Raw genomic sequence first — 21,455 nt, 5'->3', positions numbered from 1 at the left:
GAAATCTGACTGATGGAGGAGGCGAGAACATCGGGAGAGAATTTATATATGACAATAGGAAAAACTCACAGTAAACCGCCAAAACAAGCCTGCAGTTTTCCACTGGTCTTGTTCATCTGTAGATTTTGCACCTAGTGGATTAGAAGTTTAAATACTGACTAAATTAAAAATTGAATATATATATATATTTTTTAGTACAAGCTATGTATCTGGATATCATAAATCAGAATCTAATAATGGTTTTCATATGCTTGATTATAAGTTAAATTTCTGGGGGAAAAAAAGAAAGAGACAAAGACAGACAGAATAAGCATGCACAGTAGAGGTGCATTATATGGCATTGTCCGTGTTTGACATCCTTGAAAATGTTAAACAGATTCCCTTGGTGGTAGATATTATTCCATCAAAAAGGATAAGTACTGTAATGTTGCTTTAACAGGTCACACACTGAATTTAGTTGGTTTGAAATGCATGGACTTAATTATAGCTGTTTGATAGATTCTTTTCTTAGGGCAGAAAAGATTGCATTTAATAACACTGTGGGATTGAATGCTAATGATGCCGTGGCAGGATAAACACAGCTTATGTCAATGTAAACTTACCGATTTTTGCTTCTGCTTAGCTACAGCAGCATGGAAAAGAAACAAAGAATAACAGAGCATGCATGTTATTGCTTCTCAAAGGACGCAGACAGTCAACAGGACTAGAAATGTGACGCAGCGCAGTTGAGCAGGTGGACAGACGGGAGCTCAGAAGTTAAGGTTACCTTCTTAAAGAAGGGCATTCTTTTCTCTTTGGAGTGGGGTGACGTTACACTGTTTGCACTGGGCTTAGGGGAGCGGTGGTTGGCTGGAATATCATTTTCTTCTGCATCTAAGCCAGTAGCATCTATGTCTATAGCTATGTACAGACAAACAATTCAAAATTCATCAGGTGGACAGGAGAGGAAAAACAGGTTATAAAATAAAAAATAAATCAAACAAAAGCAAGTAAAATGAACCTTAGTCAAGATCTGTCATGAGTGCTCAGCACAGTAAACAAAGTAAAATTTAAAGGGAAAGCACGTGAAGAATGCAACATAATCAAATCTATCTAACAAAACGGAAAGATCCCCTCAGGCTGTTTGTTTGCTTGATCAATTTTACACTAGATCTCGAATACTATTTTTAGAGAAACATATTTTAAATTTGTAGTTTCAAATACAATAGTGCTATTTCCCATATCAACTGTATATAAGTATGATACAGAACATTTCACCTTCTTACAATGTCTTAAACCAGCTTTAGATAATAAGGAACTGCATTGGAAACTTTTATCGCAATGTGCCTCAGATTTCTTACTTTGCTTGGTTGTATGTGAAAATAAGGGCAATGTGAAAGAGCTTCACTAAAATTGCAACAGGTATCTGAGGGAAAGAGAGAATAGAAAATCCTAAATTCAGACAACACAATGCAGTCATACACAAGGCAAATGACTTAGGGAGGTTCCAGAATGGGCAGAATTAAAATGATTTCGAGGTGATACATATGCCCTGATTGAAAGGCAGGCCTGACTCAAGTCTAATGGGGAAACACTGGATCCGATAATCTCCAAATGACATGAGTCTAATAAAATGACACAAGGAGACTTTGAGTGATTTCTATAAAGTCCTGGATTTAACATAAGAGGCAGGGCATATGCCAGTGGTTTCCTTATCTGGAGAATGAGAGGTTTAGGTTTGTGATTCAACATGTTTTCCCTTTTAAAATCTTTAGATCTGAAAATACAGCACTTAAAAATTAAGCAGTAAATGGAAAAAAAGATCCATCATCTCATTTTGAAGTCCATAAAAAGCACCCACATGCAATTACTACGGAATTTTATCAACTGTAGAATCAGAGCTGGAAAGCATTTCAAGGACCATCTTCAACCCTCTTAGTATTTAGATTTAAAAGATAAACTCTTAAAGAGTTTGAGGGACTTGGCACAGACTCAGTAGAGCCAAAACTCAGAACTTAGTTCTGCTGCCTCTGGAAGTCCCTGTCCACTGTCCCTACACCAGTTGCCTTTTCAGGTAAGGTCCGTTCTCAATCCTGGTGCACTCTTCCCGTTCCCTTTGCTCCTCAGGTGGAGCTGTGTCCTCAGTGTTAGGACTCAGGAAGATATCAGAGAGTTGAGCTCACCAGAAAATTACTCTATGGTTTAGATGAGGTCAAGTAGAAGAAAAGAACATCTACTCACCCCAGGAAAGCATCAGATCACACTGGTTAGCTCTCTAACAAAAACCACAGTACGTTCAGATTTAAGGAACAAATTCCCCCCTTGACAGAACAGACGGCTCAGTGCTGTAAAGTCACTGCCATTCCCTGTGATCTGAAAGCTGAATCGGTGCCCACGACAGCCGCTGCTAACTTTTCCAAATGACGGAAGATCATCTGACAGGAGTCACATTATTTTTCAATTTTGAAGTTACTATGGATGTTAGATGACTCAGCCTTCTGAAAACTAGGGTCTCTTGTTTAAGTGTTCCTTTTCATTTGATTAGGTCAAAAACCTGTGATGACGTGTAAAACCTGACATGCTTTGCACAATATTGCAACTCTCAGCTACTGATGGCATAAAAGTGAGGTATGACTCTCCAATGGAGGTGATAATGGACTGAGGTAATTCCAGGAATTTAGTTAGACATACCTAGTATATAAATGTCTTTCGCTATGCCTCATCTGTCCATATAGATGAACTAAAAGGTTACGCACATAGTGTGCAATAGAAACTATAAAATGTGCCCAGCGGTTTGAATCGATGTTAACTTTTACAGCACCCTACAATGTTTTCCTTTGAACCCCATCTCAGTAAGCACGCCATTAGTGTCTTCCTGGACATGACAGAGAGGATCTGGGTCACTTTTTTACTGTTCCTCTGTCTTAACCAACATCAGATAAGTTTCTGTTCTGGTGGTAAGTTCTGGTATACTTTTACCTTTCTCACCTTTTACTGGACTTATAAAGTCCACCTTGAAAGACAGTACCCCCCAAAAGCCTTCCTGAAATTGAGGATACCTACTTGCACGTCACAGTTGACAGGACCCAGGGATTCCAAAGGTCATGACATGGATTTTATGATTTGTCCATTGATTTGGACCTGCTGTGATGAGCAGATGGATTTTTTACTTTTTAAAGGAAGAGTGGAAATACATAAAAAGTTTAGATGTGACATTGCCCAGCTGTTTGGCTACACACATACACAGCCTGAGTGAGGTTTGAAATGTACCTACATTTGGTCACAAGGGCTCAAAATCCCATGCTGAAAACATTCCAAATTACTAGTTCTGACTTTTGGTTAGCTTAAATCTAAAAGCATCTGAGTTAATTCTGCCACTTTCAAAACACATGAAAGAAATTCACTAAAGTTAAGAAGCATATTCAGCTCTACAGTTCCATATACTTTATTCGACTAAATGGGTTCTCCTTATAATAAGAGGTGTTACCCTTTTTAATTTCATTCTTATATTTACATACCTTGGCAAACATAGGTATTTACCTGGGAAAAACTGCTTTCATAAATTTGAAATCAGTTTCTTTTATTCTTTCTCACTAGCATGATTTTTTTTTTTTTTTTTTTTTGGTATAGAGACTTGGTAACATTTTTTGCAATTTAAATTTTAGTTTCATCTGAGACACTTGGGTCAAGGTGAGTGGTGTGCAGAAGTAACACGTATGTACACACACGTGTAAGGTGTGGGATATGCATTGTGCAATATCGTAATCTCTATAACCTCACACCTTTATGGAAAAGCTGGGATAAGCCTCCTTCCCCCTGTGCCCTCAGAAAATATCTACTCCCTGCTGGTCAAGGGAAGACTTATAAGCCTCACACAGTACCCCGTGACCCAGATGTGAAGTAGAAACGTTTCCTTTTCCAAATCCTTGAGCCTCCAAATATATTCACCAGGACTTTAGGAGGGCGTTACTATTCTTTGGTCTAGCCATGGGTGAGGAGAGTTGTAGATGGGGCCTCCGGGAAACAGAGGGAAATTACGATTGCAGCCATATTTGATAGCTTACGTGGTTTTCCCTAGAGGTGGGTGAGGGACCCTCTCTGCAGAATTTTCTGAGTTTTCCTTGAGATAAGTTGTGCTATTGACACAAAAATTACACCAGGATTATGACATGGTTAATATCTCCAATCCACCCAGACACAAGTATTTTCTACTCTTGGTATCCAGGAAGGTTATTCCAAGTGTCCTGTATCTGTATAAAACTTGGGTGAAGCTTTAAATCACCTTTATTTTATTATATTAAACTCTTAATTTAACTTTATTTTTAGGAATGACCAACATCTGACTATAAAAATGAAACGTGATTTCACAAATATACTAATTTATTTTTCCAAATGCATGTTCCTGCTCTCATTATATTGCCCAAACGATGAGAAGGCTACAATATGGCTAGAGGGAATGACAGGATCTGCCTGGTCTATAGAAGTGGGGCTGACATCTGCGGGAGGGGCTGCTGCTTTATTAACATGGGATGTAGCCTTTTCTCATTCCAGGACCCTAGTGTCAGGCCGCTGGCTTTCCCAGACAGTCTTTAAGGTATACCGGAAGTGTATAAGGTTTATATTGTAATCCCTACAACCTCACACCTTTGAGAGGAAGCTGGAATAAGACTCCTTTCCTCTGTGCCTTCAGAAAATATCTACTCGTCACTGGTGAAGGGAAGACATAAACCTCACACAGTACCTAAAAAAGTTTCCATTTTCCTTTCAAACACACTATTTCACTTAATTTTGAGCAACTTAGGTTTACTGAAAAGTATAAGTACATGGTTTTTGAAATCAATATGCATCCCACAATGATTTATTTCTTATTGTGTTCAGAGTTTGCTCACTTAAAAATCCTATAGTTTTTACTAAGAAGCCCTTGATTGATCTCAAACAGCCACCAACATCTGGGAACAAGGCGTGATGATTAGTAGGAAAGGATCCTGTTAAGACACAGCAGTCACAGTGCGGCTAGTTCCTTAAGGCACAGACATACAATTCTCTGTCATTGATCTCTCCCCATTTCCGGCTTCCCGGAAATCAGATATGGAATCATTTTGCTCAAATACTCTGCTGCCCAATCCTTATACTCTTACTCTGACTCCCCATTGCGTCTCTTAGCCAACTAAGACTCTGAGCATGGGCTTCCATGCAATTGGACCAATTAGTCTCCTATTTCTATAGAACTCCAAGTTCTACACAGAATGGTAGCGCTACCACATTTAGCCAATAAAAATTCAGTTAAATGTGAATTTCAGATAACCAATAAATATATTTTTAGTGTAAGTGTGGCTCATACAATATTTCCTTATACTAAAAAGTATTCACTGTTTATTTGAAATTCAACTTTCACTGGGTGTCCTTTATTTTACCTAGCCATATATGCAGGAACCCACTGCTTTGGAAATATAACAGTAATTACTGTTCCTACAAGTGTTTTCACCTTTGTTTTGATACTTCTGTGCATCTTCCACAGAGACTTTTGAGTATAGCTCCTGTCAGGTCCATGACGCCGTCACTTTAGTTTCCTTTCCTCACCTTTCTAAAAGTTTTCATTCTTCTTCTCTTTTTACATAACATTGAGGGCAACACCTCATATCGCACTGTGACGCCTGATGGGCGCACACCCATTTACTGCCCACGACAATGTGCTGGTCCCCATGGAGAAGCTGGGGACAAAAAGTTAAATACGTTCATCACTTTGATCATCTAAGCAACTTATAGTGACCATGTTGACAGATTTCCTTTTATTTTTCACAGCCAGAAAAAAATTTCTCCAGATTGTTCCTAACTGCATGTGGGCATTCTTATTTCTGATCCCTTTTTCTAGGGTTAACACAGGGATTCTGTGTATTTCACACAACTGGGTAAGACTGAGGAAAGCATGAAATGCAGCATGTATTGTTCAGTGCTTACACCTACTTACCAGATGATGGAGGTGTAGATTTTCTGGAACTAGGTACTATGTCACCCAAACTGGATGATGAGTTTCCTCCTGATTTACTGGAGTAAAGCAAAAATTTATATTAAATCTGACACTTATTTCAGACATTAAGACCTGCGTATTGCTCAATAAACATGATTACTCATTGTGTTTTTATGGAACTTTAAATTTGTCTTCCCTACAAGGAGGCAAACAGTAATTCCCCAATGGAGATCCCTGGAGTACTGGAAACAGCCACAGTTTCTCTTTTAAATTCAAATTTTAATTGTAAAAGGCCCTGGGAGAATGGAGGAGAACTAGGGTAATTTTTGCAGCCCTCGAAATCTCTGCCAGGATCACAGGTAGATAGCAGCAGAGATATCCTTTGCTTCTTTGATCTTAGAGACCCTCAGAAGCAATGAGAACTTATTGTTTTCTTCTTGTTTGGTACCTTTGTCTTAGCTTGGTTATTTTTAGTATACTAAGATTCAGGACTCAGGTTTTCATGAGTGACCTATAAAAGAGAAAAACAACAATACTCAAACTTGCTAACCTTTAAAAGACACACAAAGAAGCATGATGGAGTGTTATATAATTTAATCCTCAGACCATATCTGGAACATTTCTCAAGCATAGCTAGCATGAGGATTTAACTTGGTTAATTTAGGAATGATTTGAAGAGCATGTGCTTTACAATGACCAAATTCTAAAGTTGGAGGTAAGACCTAATTCTGTGTCTTAGAAAGTATGTCGTTAACATGAGAACAACAGCATTTATGTTTTTTACCAGTATACCAGCACACTAAATAACATACTACAAAATGGCCCCTTCAAAAATAAAGATGGAAAGGAATACCTTAAAAGAGTGATGTGGAATTTAGGGAAAACAATCTTATGGCCTAAGGTTCATGATCATAGCCAAAGCCAGGGTCTAGTTGAAATAATTTGCTACAGTATTTATAGATCAAAGGGCAATATTTACTGATGAAAATGTTAATACAGAAATATAAGTTCCACTAAAATACCAGTAGCAGGCTGAATTTCATTGCTACTCTCCTGGCATTTTTAATGCATAAAAAAGACAAACATCAAAAACGTTAAGCAACTAGCAGAAAGCCTCTACATATTTTTAAGGTTCTTAAAAGATACTTCAGTACATTTCACAAGGACACCAGACAATATGGAAAATGAATAAAAAGTGGTATTTATAGAAACAATTTCTGACAGTTATACAAGAATACCCATTACCAGCACCAAAACATTTTCTTCCAGAATTTTATTTTTCTTTTTCTAAAATGCTAAGTCTAATTTCAGTTCAAGCATGGGTTTGTTTAACACCCTTTCTGAATTTCAATAAAAGTCAAAGTATTATTTGAATTGTGTAAAATTGTGACAAACGTTGCAAATTGTCAAAAATATTCCGAATGCACATTTGCCCTTAACTTTTAATTCTATAAAAATGCATATTCTTGAGCTGTGCACCAATTCTATGGTCCTTGATTTTGGTTATTTTGTTGTTGTTTTTTTTTTTAATAATTTATATATCAGAATTTTAAAATACTGCTAAATTCTGGTTACGTCCACAAAACAAAGCTCTATTTAAAATGTTAGGAGATGAATGAAAAAAACCTCTGAAAGCAAGTAGAGATATTTTCACATATTTAGACAAAAGCTTAGGTAAAGAGGACAAAATGAAATCAAGAAAATCAAGGGAAAATGTGTATAGTTATAGGAAAGGTAACGCAGTTCCCTAGAATAAGTTTTGAGATGTTCTATCCACCAAATTCAGATAATGTGTAGTTCTTTAAGGAACAAATGCAATAACAAACAATATATCTAATATAGTAAATAATAACAGATGGCAATAATAATAATAATAATAATAATAATAATAATAATAATAATGATTTGTTCTGTGCTTCTTGCGCGAGGTCCTGGCTACATGATTTGCTCTATAACATGGTAGTCTCTCTGAGGTCAGGCTACATCAGACTGGTTGGGTTTTCATCCTGATTCTACCACTTCCCAGTTATGCGACCTTGGTCAAGTTCCCTAACTTCTCTCAGCCTGTCTCCTCGTCTGTGAAGCGGAGGCTCTAATATGTACCGTTCCCATAGGTTCTTAACAAAACTGGGCTGATCCCTAACACTAGACCAGGCACGCCCAGTTGGGAGGCAGAGGAAACTGTGCTTCCTTCATCATTTGGGCAAAAACTTCTCCCTTTCTAAGAACTCCTTTATAAGTAATTCTCCTTTCTCAGTTTGTATGAGAAGAAGCAGACAAGGATACACAAGTCTATCTCTGCAAAAGCCCATCCCAAATTTTCTACAATGTCTTCGACAAAACACCATTCCTAAGACATGAACCAAGAAAAGTTTCTATAAGATAATTTTCGTTGATGCATGAAAAATATCCCCATCCCACCATCCAGATTCAAGGAGCACATTAACAGAGTAAAGACTCTGAAAAATTCTAAAACAACTTTGTACTCCCTGGCATTATCCTAAACTTATTTGGCCATGGAACCCTCTTCTTGAGTGATTCAACAGGAAAACTCTGGAAATTGCTTGAATTATCCTTAACAAACTAAAACCAAAATAAAACATTCCCCAGCTGAGATAGCCTTAAACTCCAACAAACTGTATACAGTACTACCAAACTGATGATAGCAATGTCTATGCCCCAGGAAAATGAAAATTTTCCATATTATAAGATGTTATTAACCAGTATTAAGGAACCATTGTCAATACAGAGAATAGCAAAATACACAATAAAGCCAACAGAACATGAGAAATGCAACGAATAGTATGAACTCATCAATATCCTACAGGTAAAATGTGCATTCTTTTTTTATCTCTGTGCCTCTATTTTTTTTTTTTTTTTGACTAAATACATCTCATAATCTGAGGGCCCTCCAAAGCCTAGGGATCAATAAAAGTCAAATATAGGATAGAAGTTTCAAAAAAAAGAGAGAAATCCATCTGAACTAAAAGAGTCTGGCAGGTATAAAATACTAGTTAGAGAAGACGCATCTTCTATTTTATTTATTTGCGGATGCTTGAGAAAAAATTCATGCTAATGCTAAAACATTACCATTGACAAAGGACTTGCATCATTATATAAACAAATAAAATATAAATTAAAGAAAATAGAGGCCTACCTATTCACATGAAAGAAAAGACGTGTCCATATCACATCCTTTCATGTAAGGAAGAAGCATGCCATGTCCTTGGACTTGGCTGCGTAGGGTTCAATTTCAAATTCACTCCATGTCTGAGCAACCCTTCCAGTGATTCTTTTAGTGCGGGGCAAACAACCACCAGAGTCCTAGGAAAGGTTATTCAGACCCAGCCTATTATGTAACTCATTTACTTGCTATCTGCAAAGCCACTTTTAACTGGTTTTATATTGAATTTCCCTTTAAGTGCTTAACAGTAGGGAAAGCTGAAAATTGAGTTTCCCAAGTGAAAGTGGAATTAACAGGCTACCAGGGCTGCTCTGTGCCAATGAAGTCTAAAACCTGTCATCTCCAAAATGTCTTCCCGCCATGCCAGGTAGCTACAGACACTGGGATTAGTCGCCCAGGTTGCTCAGTGGCAGAATATTTTCAGTAAAAGATTAGGCCTTCAGAATTCCTTCCACACCGAAACCTGAATTGAATATAGTCTGTGACCTTAGCTATTTTCATCAATGATAATAATGAATTTGATTTTCTCCCAAATCAGATGAAAATGAGATGCCGGGAGGAAGTTTTTAAAATGCAGGATTTGTGTTGCTACCAATGACCCTCTCACCAGACCACAAAAAAGATTGTGGGATACAGCAAACAGCAACACACAGATGACGGCATAGTCCTAATTTTGAGGCAAACACGTGGTCTTGTTCTCCTACCTGGAGTAGAATTTCCCTTGCTTGGCTTTCTGTTCATGCTGTAGCCTCATGTTTTCTAGTTTCACCGGGCTTGGAATGAATCCGACTTCACAGCCTTCTTTAACCAATCGCCCTATCCACCAGTCATTGTTAAATTTCTAAACACAAAAACACATTTGTTAAGATCGGTGCACAGAAGTTCAAATCTTCAAATTATTTTATTTTTATTTTATTTTCCATATTAACGCCTTTCAGCGGAGAGAACCATTAGGGCAATTTAATTTAACTCTGTCACAAACATCACAAGCCTAGGGAAACCCTTAGGTTCATGGGTTGAGCACGTGAAAGTGAAGTATTTGTGGTCAAGACAAAGAATTGGTTAAGAATTAAGATGAGTCTGAATTCCATCTCAGCTGCTGCTGCTGTCACTGTGAGTAGATTCAACTCTCCTCCTTCAAAGATTAACTACCCCTACTGATAAGAGGCCATTAGGAACTAGGAAGTGTCACAGAGGTCTTCCTCTTACACAATCCAATTAATTAGAAGTATTTGGAGTGAGAGATAAATATTGAAGTCTACGTGAAACATTTTGTCAGAGCAAAATTTACCTTTGTGCAAAAACAGATTTATAACTCTCACAGTGCGCTGTTCACAGATGGTTTTTCTACTGCTGTTGATGTTACCAACTTCTGTCTTACAGATGGACGCTTTAGCCTCCATCTATGTGATGTGGTTAGGTTTCCCTCAGCTGAATAGTATTTTTCAAGTCTGTTCTTGACATTTCCAAGAAGAATATCCACTCTGTTTTTTGTTTTTAGTTTTTCCTTCCATGATAGAAAGAGATTCCTCTCCAAGAATCAGCTGTCCGGAGGAGGCCCCGAATTCACCTAACTTCCTGCTGTCAAATCAGAGGCCAGGCAGGCCATCACTTCTAGAAACATTCTCTAGCCTTCCTTCCTCATTAGCATTTCGTATCTCTTTCTAAACGCTCTTGAAATTAACTAAATTCTCCAGGCTCTTTTAATTGGCAGTCATCGTTTACTCTGCTTACAGTTTTTAGCAGCAAGCAGTTAAACGCATGTATGCTTCCTAGGACATCTCATCCCCCAGACTCCAATTGTAAATTCCCATAGGTCTAACTAAGGTAACCTCATGTTCATACACTGAGAACCTCGTGCAGGGGGATTTCTGGCCATCTAATAAAGTGTTCTGCACATCAGCCATTTGATAAATGTTGCCCAAAATAAATCTTAATTTAGGGCGAATTTTTCCAATTGACAGATTTGAGTCACTATTAACAGAAAGGCGATAACTTTTGGCATGGAAGAAAAAGGATTTTCTTGTTCTCTGTTTCTTGCCTTCTTGGCTGCAACTCCTCCCATTCTCCCTTCAACGACAGGAATCTATCATTGAAGGAAGATAAGAGCACGAGGGGCCTGAGTTTAGATACTGTCAGCAAAGAGGAGACGTCATGAATGCTAGATATTATTACTAAACCCTCCCCAGATGGTGAAACTTGAGACATGAGGGGAAAACAACACAACGTCAAGATTAAAATTTAAAATTAAAAGTACAGGTTAAGCGTAAAAAAGGATCATCTCCAATAGTTGCCAATTTCTGGGTCACAGAGCCCAGGGGAACTGTTGCAAGAGGCCTGTGACATCTTTCTTCGTTAAAAATGTTATATTTATATTATAAAAGGTGGAGAGGCACCGACTTCATGCATACATTCTACAGTGGCAGCTCTGTACAATGCTATTTCACAGCAATACGAAATGAGAAATGCTGTTTAAAGGTAGAAAATCATGAAGACAGATATTCAAATTATTTTCCTTACTTCCTTAACATGCAGAAAATCTTTTGCTTCAAATGAGATGGCCATGCCGGGGACTGGAACGTCATCTTCATGAGCAGCACTGTAGCTGACATTTGTTCGAACTGCAAATGCAACAGGCTTTGTCTAAAGATGGGAAAGGAAGGGAGAAGAAAAACAAACACATGAGAAACAAGTGTTCCCTCTTTCTCCCCCAAAATACAAACATACACTGAATAACTGCAGTAATCATTGTTTTTTTCTACCTTGGCTCCTTATCACAAAACAACTTACTAGTATTCACAACACACATAATCTTTGCGCTCTCAGCTACCCACCACCCATTTCCAGACTAGAAAAAGACCATGGTTGTCTTTTGGAAAGCACTACAAGTAATGAAAGTGAGGATGAACTATTGAAATGTGTGTTTACAGGATCACAGTTTGTAGCAACTGGAAATCAGGAAACACACACAGATAAAATGTCCACTTGGTTTCAGTGAAAAAGACTTAGTAACAAACCCCCAAACTCAAACATCTACTTTAATGAATACTTAATGACATACTTCCAAAAGTTATAATGTTTGGGATGAAAAAAGAACCATGGAATATATCTTATTCATGGCTGCTGGGAATTATGAAAGTAATGACCTTTTATTCTATCATTTTTCCTCTTGTTCACTCAGCCACTAAAGATTATACCATTAATTAGCTATCCTTCATTATTTGACCTTTTGTTAATTTACAGATTTGGCAAAGTGTTTGCCCTCTCTCCAGGCAATACTTGTTTATCCACAAGCTAAAAATAAATAAAATAAATAAGCTCAGAAACAGTGGAAAGAGATTTTGTTCTAACTGGCATTGTGTTTCCTTCATCTTTTGGCAAGTGGATTTCTTCTAAGCAGTTTTCCCTACTCAACAAACTCTTCTGGACTTGTCTGCGGGGACAAGGGAGAATTAGAATAGAGAACACATCTTCATTTCCAAATATTCCACAGTTTAATCCATTCTACCTGACTGTTATCTGGGATGAGGGCTGAGCTAAGAGCCATGAAATCAATCAGACCCACCCATACTATGCAGACTGGGAAAGGAGAACTAAGTTCTGGAAAGGGGCACAGTAGACGTGAAATGGTCTTAAATATCTGAACTCCAATTCTTGGTATCCATTATGATTTTTAATGACATAAGAGGTGCTGTTCCTCATATGGAAATATGGACTTAAAAAAATAGTTACCGGTAGTTCTACCACTGAAACACAATCCTTGATACTATAATGGTGTTTCCATTTGATCTTGAAATTTTTTTTAAATGCATAGATTGTTCCAATAGCTGCCATCATACTTAATTTTTATCTAGACTTTAAAGTAATACAGCATCTTTCATGTGATATGCTTTTTTAATCTACCATTTAAAAAAATTACCTTAACCATTCACTCTTTTTTGACATTTAGGTTTACAATTTTTTCCCACTGTGATAAGTATTCTGCTTTGAAAAATCATTGTAATAGAGCCTCTTTCTATTTAGAATTCTTTCCTTGGGATAGATTCCCAAAGGTAGCATGAGTAAGCCATGAGTTACCAAGACCTTTTAAAATTCTATTCCAAACTACTGTCCAAATAGGCTGTACTATTTTAAACTGCAACCGGAAGTATATGATGGTGTTCTTTTCTATAATATGTCGTCTTAATCAGATTCCATTTTACTGCTAGAAATAGGATTTCCCTGAGTAGATCCATCCATTATTTATGAGACTTCTGATCATAAAATTATATATACAAAATATTTTTTATGCTGGCATAGTCTTTCATTTCTCTCAGGGTCTTTTATTTCTTGTAGGATACAGAGTCTAAGTATATGTCTTTTTGTCATCACTGGAAGACATACATTTTAAATGTACAACTCTACAGAGGAACCCATGGAAAATCTCGTATCTTTTATGCAATGGTCAATTTTTCAAACATTGGAGTAGCAGGAAGAGGGCACACTGAAAGAAAAATAAAACAGAAGAAAATAAATGAAAAGTAAGCATATCATAACCGGAGCCACGGATAGCAATTTTATGTTCTTAGATTAAGACATCAGTTTGGGATGTGTCCTCTTCCCTGGCTCACTTCCTATAACCAAATCAATTCTATGCCAGTGGGCTCAAGAACAGGGTTTTTTTTGTTTTGTTTTGTTTTTTAACATTTTTTAAAATTAGTTTCAGGTGCACAAAACAATGTAATAGTTAGACATTTATCATTTATATCTCTCACACAGTAACAACTCCCCTCCCGCCATCTACTACCCCTCTGACATCGCACACAGCCATTACATTTCCACTGTCTCTATTCCTAATGCTGTACTCCACTTCTTGTGTGTGTGTGTGTGTGTGTGTGTGTGTGTATATACATACACACACACACACACACACACACACATATATATATATGTATAAAATTGTAGTCGACATTCATTATTGAAGAACAGGGGGTTTTGAATGGACCTGTATTTGAATGGTATTCTGCCACTGACTAGTGAGTGGCCTGGGCAAATTTCTTACTCTAACTAAGCATGTTTCCTCATGGCTAAAATGAGAGTAATCACACGAATTTGGCAGAATTGTTATGAGATTACAGAAAATGCAGGTCACAAGGCGAGGCTAGTGTTTGGTATAGAGAGTGAGCTCAATAAACGGGCACTTGCTATATGTCAAAAATAAATGCTATACATAAATAAATGTTTCCCCATATTCCCCCATCTATTAAGGCCCAGCACAAATGATTTCCTCTGCGAACTTCCACTGTGACCTTCCTCATGCCAAACAAGTTACCCCAGTTTAATACCTGCCATATGACACAAGCTAACTATAGTATAAACATATTCAAGGTATTTTTCCCCATCATGGATTCTGTCTCGTTTTCTAGGATATGAGACTATGACAAAGTTTTCCCATATTCATTTCACTTACAGAGTCCTATCTCTTTATTTACACTGCCTTATCTCTCAGTAATTCTGATTTTCTTTGATTGTCCTCAGATACAGAGGCTTTCTTTTTCCAACCAACTTGAAGTCCCAAGGGTACATACTTTACAGAATCTTTGAATTTTCATCCAGTGTAACCATATTTTATCAAACATATCTGCCTAAAGTGGGCATCTGTATTTTGGGCCTACTCGCAGTGTAGTCCAGGGCCTGACAGGACTTTTCCTCGCATCCTTCAGGTCTGTCTCCTGGTTCCCACTCAGACACTCACTCTCTGTCTGGAAGCCTGCCATCTTGTTATGGTTTCCAGCAGCACTTCTGTCATCAGGTCCTTGGGACATGGTTCACACATCCCCACTTTACTCCCATGTCCATAACAACAAATTGTGATGTTGTTTCTCACTGATTCTCGGGGCTTTTATGTCTTGAGGCCAGTGGCCATTTATTCTCTATTTTCTACTCCCTATGGTAAAGCAAAATCCTGAGAAGAATGAACTAACAGCAGCCCAGAAACTATGGCCATACAGAAGCATTACGGGAGCACCAGGACAGAGTGTACTGTGGTGACAGACTGAGCTGTAAGACACGCTGGGAGGCAAGAGGCATTCTGAGCCTCGAGGGAAGCAAAGCTGGTCCAGGCCCAAGCACCAAAAGTAATGGGGAACTCTGAGAAGTGGATTCTACCCCAGGTTGTAGGTTCCCCTGCAAGTAGTCCTTTGCTCACTCTCTGAGTTCAGGGTCTCCCCGATTTGTCTGAAAGACTTGGTCATAGCTGGAGGGAAAGAAAGGTAGAAAGCACAAATATAAAGATGGCCACCAGCCTTAGGCAGGGTCCTGTCATGACTGACTATTGTGGTAGCGTACTGAAATCCAAATCCAGACTTAGACAGATTCATCCTACTCTACAGAATCATTAGGATACTAAGTTGATTAGGAGACCATATGATCCTTAATTCCAGTTTCTTTCTGCTCCTGTCATGTCAGACCAGTGCCAAAATCTGCATTGGCTTTTGCTGTCTCCTTCTACCCGGATTCCTGGCTAATGTGTTTTGTGGCTAAGGAGGGCCAGGCACATTCTATTTTACCAGTCTTTGCTTCTCACTCTCCTGTGCCGACTGATTCCTTTGTGACTGACCGATTCCTTTGCCTTTTTTGGTACCTCACATCCAGCATCTGCTACAGAGCCTAAGGACGGTGGGTAAACCACTCATGTTGGATCGCTCCCCTTTCCTTGGCACACAGAATCACAAATTTGCCCCACGTTAGCTTGTGGACTAAACCTGACCAGATTCTCAGAATAAATCAGTAAGTACCAATTTATAGGAGAATAGCATCTCATTATCCAGACAGTAGTGCCAAAGCACTTTACAAACATGATGGCTCTCGTTTCACCACAGAATCTTTCGTCTGTTTTCAATTAGTATTTTTGAAGAAGGGAATGAGTAAGTGATGTAAAGAAACTCTTATTCTCCTCCTCCATGTCCTTCTTCGTCTTCTACATAACACAACTTACAAAAGCTACCATTTTGGGATGTCCACAAGGTGCCAAGTAGTGTGCTGTGTATTATGCATAGACTGTTGCATTTAATTCCAGCAACAACTCTTTTTCCTAGATGAGGAAACTGAGGCACAGAAAAGTTCTCCAGGGCCATAAATAACGGAGATGGTACTCAAACCCAACCATCTCACTCCAAAGCTTGAGTTCTCTCTACTGTACTAGACGGCCTTTCATTCCAAGGGGTATATTGATGGCAATTTTAGAGCATTTAGATGTTTTTGTGAAATTTTAAATATTTGAAAGTTACATTTCACAAAATGCTCACAAACTGGTTGGTGCAGAAGAAGGTAAAAAAGATAGGCCTGAGTGTGCTCTGTAGCCTCCTCTTTTTTATATAAATATAAAAATAAATATAATTTGCCCCCTCTTTTTTATATAAAACACTATATGAGCAGAGCTTTATATGTTAGGACTATGGGTCTTCATTATAAAGATCACGCATTTCTGTGTCTTTGCACTTAAATCTATGGTCCAATAAGTCAATAACAATGTTAAATCATGATTTTTGTTTATTTGGCTATGACTTTTCTTTTTTCACATCTCTTAATAAAACTTTGCAAGTTTATTACTTTGGGGATGATTCCTCTTCTGTGTCCCTCTCCTGTACCAGCTATTGCTGTAGCAGCTCTGTACAGTATCACTAAAGTCTTTGGCCTTGACTGTGGTTGCTCAGGGAGTTTTACGCAGTTAAGAGCTCTTAGGGTGGACTTCTTCTGATGGATGACTGCACTTAGTTATCAGTACAGCAGAATGCTGTTGAAGCTCCATTCCCTTGGTTTCACCACCTCCCTCCAGCACCACTACAGCACATCCTAAAACTCCAGAAGGATGGCCCAGCAACAACCATGCAACCCTCCCCAACCTTCTTCCTCTTAGATGTTTCTGCTCTAACTCACGTCCTCTAAGCCATACCATAACATCCTTCACCATGCTGTCACACATGCTCTACTCTGCTTACAGAGAGAGAAGGCTGGGTCCAGCCACTAAGAGATACATATATATGGGAGCCAATCTGGCAGGTCCAGGGGGATATCTGTGGATAGTTCTGAGGCCACAGGACTTGCTTTTTCTCACAACCAAAGGATGCTCCCTCAGCTCCAGAGAGGCCAGGCCTATGGAAGCCACCGGGCTCCTGTCAGAGATACGTTTGAGGTGTATAGCAGGTGCAATTTTTATTCCCTCACAGCCTTTTAGAATCACTAGACTGAAGGCATCAGAAAAGGATTATTGTAAGGAGATAATTGACTTAAGAAAATATCTTTGGATCCAGCAATTCCACTTCTGGGAACATATCCAAAGGAAATGAAAACACTATGTCGAGGAGATAGCTGCACCCCCATGTTCATTGTAGCACTATTCACAATAGCCAAGACACGGGAACAACCTAAGTGTCCATCAACAGATGAATGGATAAAGAATTTGTGGTCACAATGGAATATTACTCAGCCATAAAAAAAGAAGGAAATCTTGTCACTTGCAACAACATGGATGGAGCTTGAGGACATTACGTTAACTGAGATAAGTCAGACAGAGAAAGACAAATCCTGCATGATCTCATTTATATGTGGAATCTCAAAAACAAAACAAAAACTCATTGGTCATGAAGTAGAATAAAACAGATTATTAGAAATTCATCGTACTATATCTAGTTTTCTTCCTAAACAACAACTTAGTGAGTTAATAGTGAACCTAATCATTTTAACAGATACAACAAAATGTTCATCTTCAGTTTATTAAAATGTGTTAGTGATAAAATACCTACTGGTGAAGAACAAAATGAAATTCATTCAAAGAAGAATAAAAATAAACTGACCATGATTATTCTGAAATCATCAATAGCTAGTAACATAAAAGGAAAGTCCATAGTTTGTCTTAACACCTACAATGGATTTGTCTTAAATATTAAATAGTCTTAAATAGTTAAATATTAACTATTCCCAACTTACAATATTTTAAAAAGAAATTTAAAGAAAAATATGACCCAGATACCTGTTATAAGAGACTACAAAAAGAGAGCTTAAAAATCTAATCGGTTTTTTAAATCCAGTTTCTTGTGAAACATCATAATTTCTTGTAAAACATGCTATGCTCTTCTATTTTAAATGAATCCAGTGGGAGTATAGCCATTGAACCTTATGTAGAAAATAACTAGGGATCCAAGAGCTGGTGATGTACTTTCAGGAACCAGATCACGGCTATCTGCTTTATTACATACTAATACTTTGCCTTCTCTGAATATAACTTCTCAGTATCATTTCTCTACTTTCAGTGATCATCAAAAATCCTTCTAATATTGAATGAAGATCTTCAATTTTATTTTATCCCTTATATGTAGGGAAAAGATTTGACAATATGTTGCGAAAAATCTTGCTTTGAGTCTTGCCAATCACTGAACTTAAAAAAAAAAAATCTTTCCTTAATTTATTATAAACTACCAAGAGTAGTCTAAGAATTCTTTAGTGGCAAAAAAATATTGAACCATAGTGATAAAAAGAATGTAACAACTGATTATGTATCCTGATAACTGAACACTGAATCAGACAGAATAAGCAAATAATCACGGATTAGTCACAAGATAAAATTTATATATGCAGTTCACTCATTTGAGAAATTCAGTTTTCTTCTCCAGAGTTGATTCATTTAATGAATATTTATTAAGGACACACTTACTATCTCAGGTTCCTGTCCTCACATAGCTTAACCTATATTCTAGTAGAGGAGATATCATAAGTAAGATAATTTCAAATAATGAATAAAGTAAAACAAAATTATGTGAGTAGAGAGTAACCATGGGAGGAAAACGGACAGGCAACATGAAATGGGGTGGTTAGGGCAAGCTTCTTTTGAGTTTTCAATGGTGGATCTATCCATCCATCCATCATTTATGTGTCAGGCACTTCTGGACAGTTGGGATGCATCAGTAAATATGATTCCCTGCCCTCTAGGAGCTTATATTCTAGAGAAGGAGACAGACTATGAATAATAGAGATCATAAACAAAGTATATAACATGTTAGAAGGCAAAAAATCCCGTAGAAAAAGAAAAACCAAAACAAGGTAAGGAAAGGCAGGGTGCAAGGTGACACGGCAGGTATAGTTTTAAATGGGAGTACATGTAGCCTGCATCGCGGTGGTGACATGTGAACAAAACATGTCATGAGGTAAGGGAATGCAGATATCTGAACTGTGGACAGAGAGAACAACCAGTGCGGAGGCCCTGCCTTGGGGACTGGCCAGACGTGTCAGAAGAAGATAACGAGGTCAGAAAGGTCGAGTGGAGTGAACCAGGGAAAAGAACAAAAAATGAGGTCAGGGCTCTCAGGTTATGCGTGGCTTTGTAGGACACAGACAAGACTTTCAGCTTTTATTCTATGAGACGAGAAGTCATTGGAGGGTTTTCAGTGGAGAAGTGATGGGGTCTGGCATGTTAAAAGGACTATGGTGGCTTTTGAACTGAAGGGAAACTTTGGGCACTTTTGGATGGAAACAGAGACATCAATTGGAAACTATCACAACAATCCAGGTGGAGAGATGATGCTGGTTAAATCAGGGTGGCAGCAATGGACATAGTTAAAAATGGTCTAATTCTGGGTACATTTTCAAAGTCGCGTCAACAGGCTTTACTGATAGATTTGATACGAGTGTGAAACAGAGTCACCAATGATGCCAAATGGTTGGGGCCTAAGGAAATTAGAGGGATGCAGTACCTACCAAGTGATACGGAGAAGGCTCCTGGAGGCTGGGAGACCAAAATCAGGAGCTTGTTTTGAACTTGTAAAATTTGAGATTGTATGAAACATCCAAGCAGGGTTTGGAAGATTGCCCCAGGTCTGAAACTTTGGGAGAAAGATCTGAGCTAAAGATATAAGGTTGTAAATGTTGGACATATTGATGGCATTTAAAGCCATGAGTCTGGAAGGGATTGCCAAGGAAATGAACCCACGTGGGGGCACTGCAACTACAAAAGGGGCTCAGGGAGGTCGACAGTGAAGGAGAAGGACTACTCAGGCTGTGGATTCCAGGAAGAAAGTTCTCCAAAGGGCGGCAAGTGATCAACTGTGTCAAAGAAGGAGCGCAGTTGGATACAATGAGGACAGACAGTTCTCTAAGGAATTCTGCTACAAAGGGGAGAAAGACATGGGGTGATAGGTGGCAGGAAAAGTGGGGCAAGATTTTTCTTTTAAAGTAGGAGAAATAACGATTTATGTCCAGGCTGATGGAATGATCCAGTAGAGAGAAAAAAAGGTGATGTTATATAAATAAGAGGACAAAATTACCAGAGCAATAAATGTCCTTGCTTAGGCAGTGGCAGATGCGAGAACCAGGGCTGAAGTAGAGGACGTGGCCTCAGAGGCAGGGGTTTCATTTCTGGAAACAGACAGGGAGGCAAGGCAGCATGTACAATGACAGATGCTGGCTGCTGAGGTGATGGAATGTCACCTTCTAATTGTTTCAGTTTCTCAGTGGAATAGGAAGAGGGGAGTAAAGACAGAGAAGAAGATATGAGAGGTTTCCAAAGAGAGGAGAGGATGTAATATAGTCATTTAAGAAGATTAAATGGACTAGGGAATTATGGTGGGATTGCCTGAAAGTAGTAAAGACCCACTTGAGACTCCAGGTCATAGACTTACAGTAATCTAGCCATGCCATGCTAGACTATAACAAGCACCATTACACAGGTAATAGAGTTAAAAGCATAATCTTGCACCAAAATACTAGGGCTTTAAAACTTACACTTTCCCAGCTTGCTTTGAATTTTCTACAGCAATTTCACAGAAGAATATATTGTAGTATGTGTACATACATTCTGTATATATTTGGGAGAATTTTTTACCTACTTCCTTAATCTCTCACATGAGGTTATAACCCTTTTCAAGTGAGTGATTATACTCCCAGCCTCCAAGCATTTACCATAGTGCTGGTTATATATTAATAACTGTTAGAGGACTCAATTAAAGATCAATTCTTTTCTGTTAAAAGAATCATTTACAAGTGCTTATTCAATGCCTACTCAAAGGAAGGTTCTGTTACCATAGCTCCAGGGCCTGCAAAAAACCAAATGGCTAAATCAATATGGAAGCAAGGTTGATCTGATCAGGATTGCTTTGTACGATTAATATGCATATATGTAAGTGTAAGTGTACATATATACATACATATATAAATAATATATTTACTAAATTTAAAATAGCTATATTAAGAATTAAGCAAAGAGGTACACATTTAAGACAAAATTTGATATCTTATCACCCTAAAGCCACTGAGATGACTAACAGTCACAATATAAAGTTGTATGTGAAGCAA

At 38.1% G+C, this 21,455-nt stretch overlaps 1 protein-coding gene across 10 annotated transcripts in view; it reads right to left on the bottom strand.

Moving 5' to 3' along the window:
• Positions 1-21,455, bottom strand: part of CACNB2 (calcium voltage-gated channel auxiliary subunit beta 2) — a 324,544-nt gene that overhangs the window by 31,899 nt on the left and 271,190 nt on the right. For 6 of the 10 annotated variants that reach the window (XM_033100594.1, XM_033100595.1, XM_033100599.1 and 3 more), the window contains 4 exons: positions 11,652-11,774; positions 9,836-9,972; positions 5,948-6,024; positions 767-900 (listed from right to left, as the gene is read on the bottom strand). In XM_033100594.1, coding sequence (XP_032956485.1) covers positions 767-900; positions 5,948-6,024; positions 9,836-9,972; positions 11,652-11,774 — 471 coding nt within the window. Of the gene's footprint in view, positions 1-602; positions 623-766; positions 901-5,947; positions 6,025-9,835; positions 9,973-11,651; positions 11,775-21,455 lie in introns of all 10 variants that reach the window. The other 4 variants (XM_033100596.1, XM_033100601.1, XM_033100603.1 and 1 more) reach the window with 1 other exon arrangement.

The sequence above is a fragment of the Rhinolophus ferrumequinum genome (genome assembly GCF_004115265.2).
Source record: "Rhinolophus ferrumequinum isolate MPI-CBG mRhiFer1 chromosome 5 unlocalized genomic scaffold, mRhiFer1_v1.p scaffold_110_arrow_ctg1, whole genome shotgun sequence".
Taxonomy (NCBI): domain Eukaryota; kingdom Metazoa; phylum Chordata; class Mammalia; order Chiroptera; family Rhinolophidae; genus Rhinolophus; species Rhinolophus ferrumequinum.
Note: the sequence above shows the minus strand (reverse complement) of the source record. Positions and strands in the feature narration are given on the sequence as shown.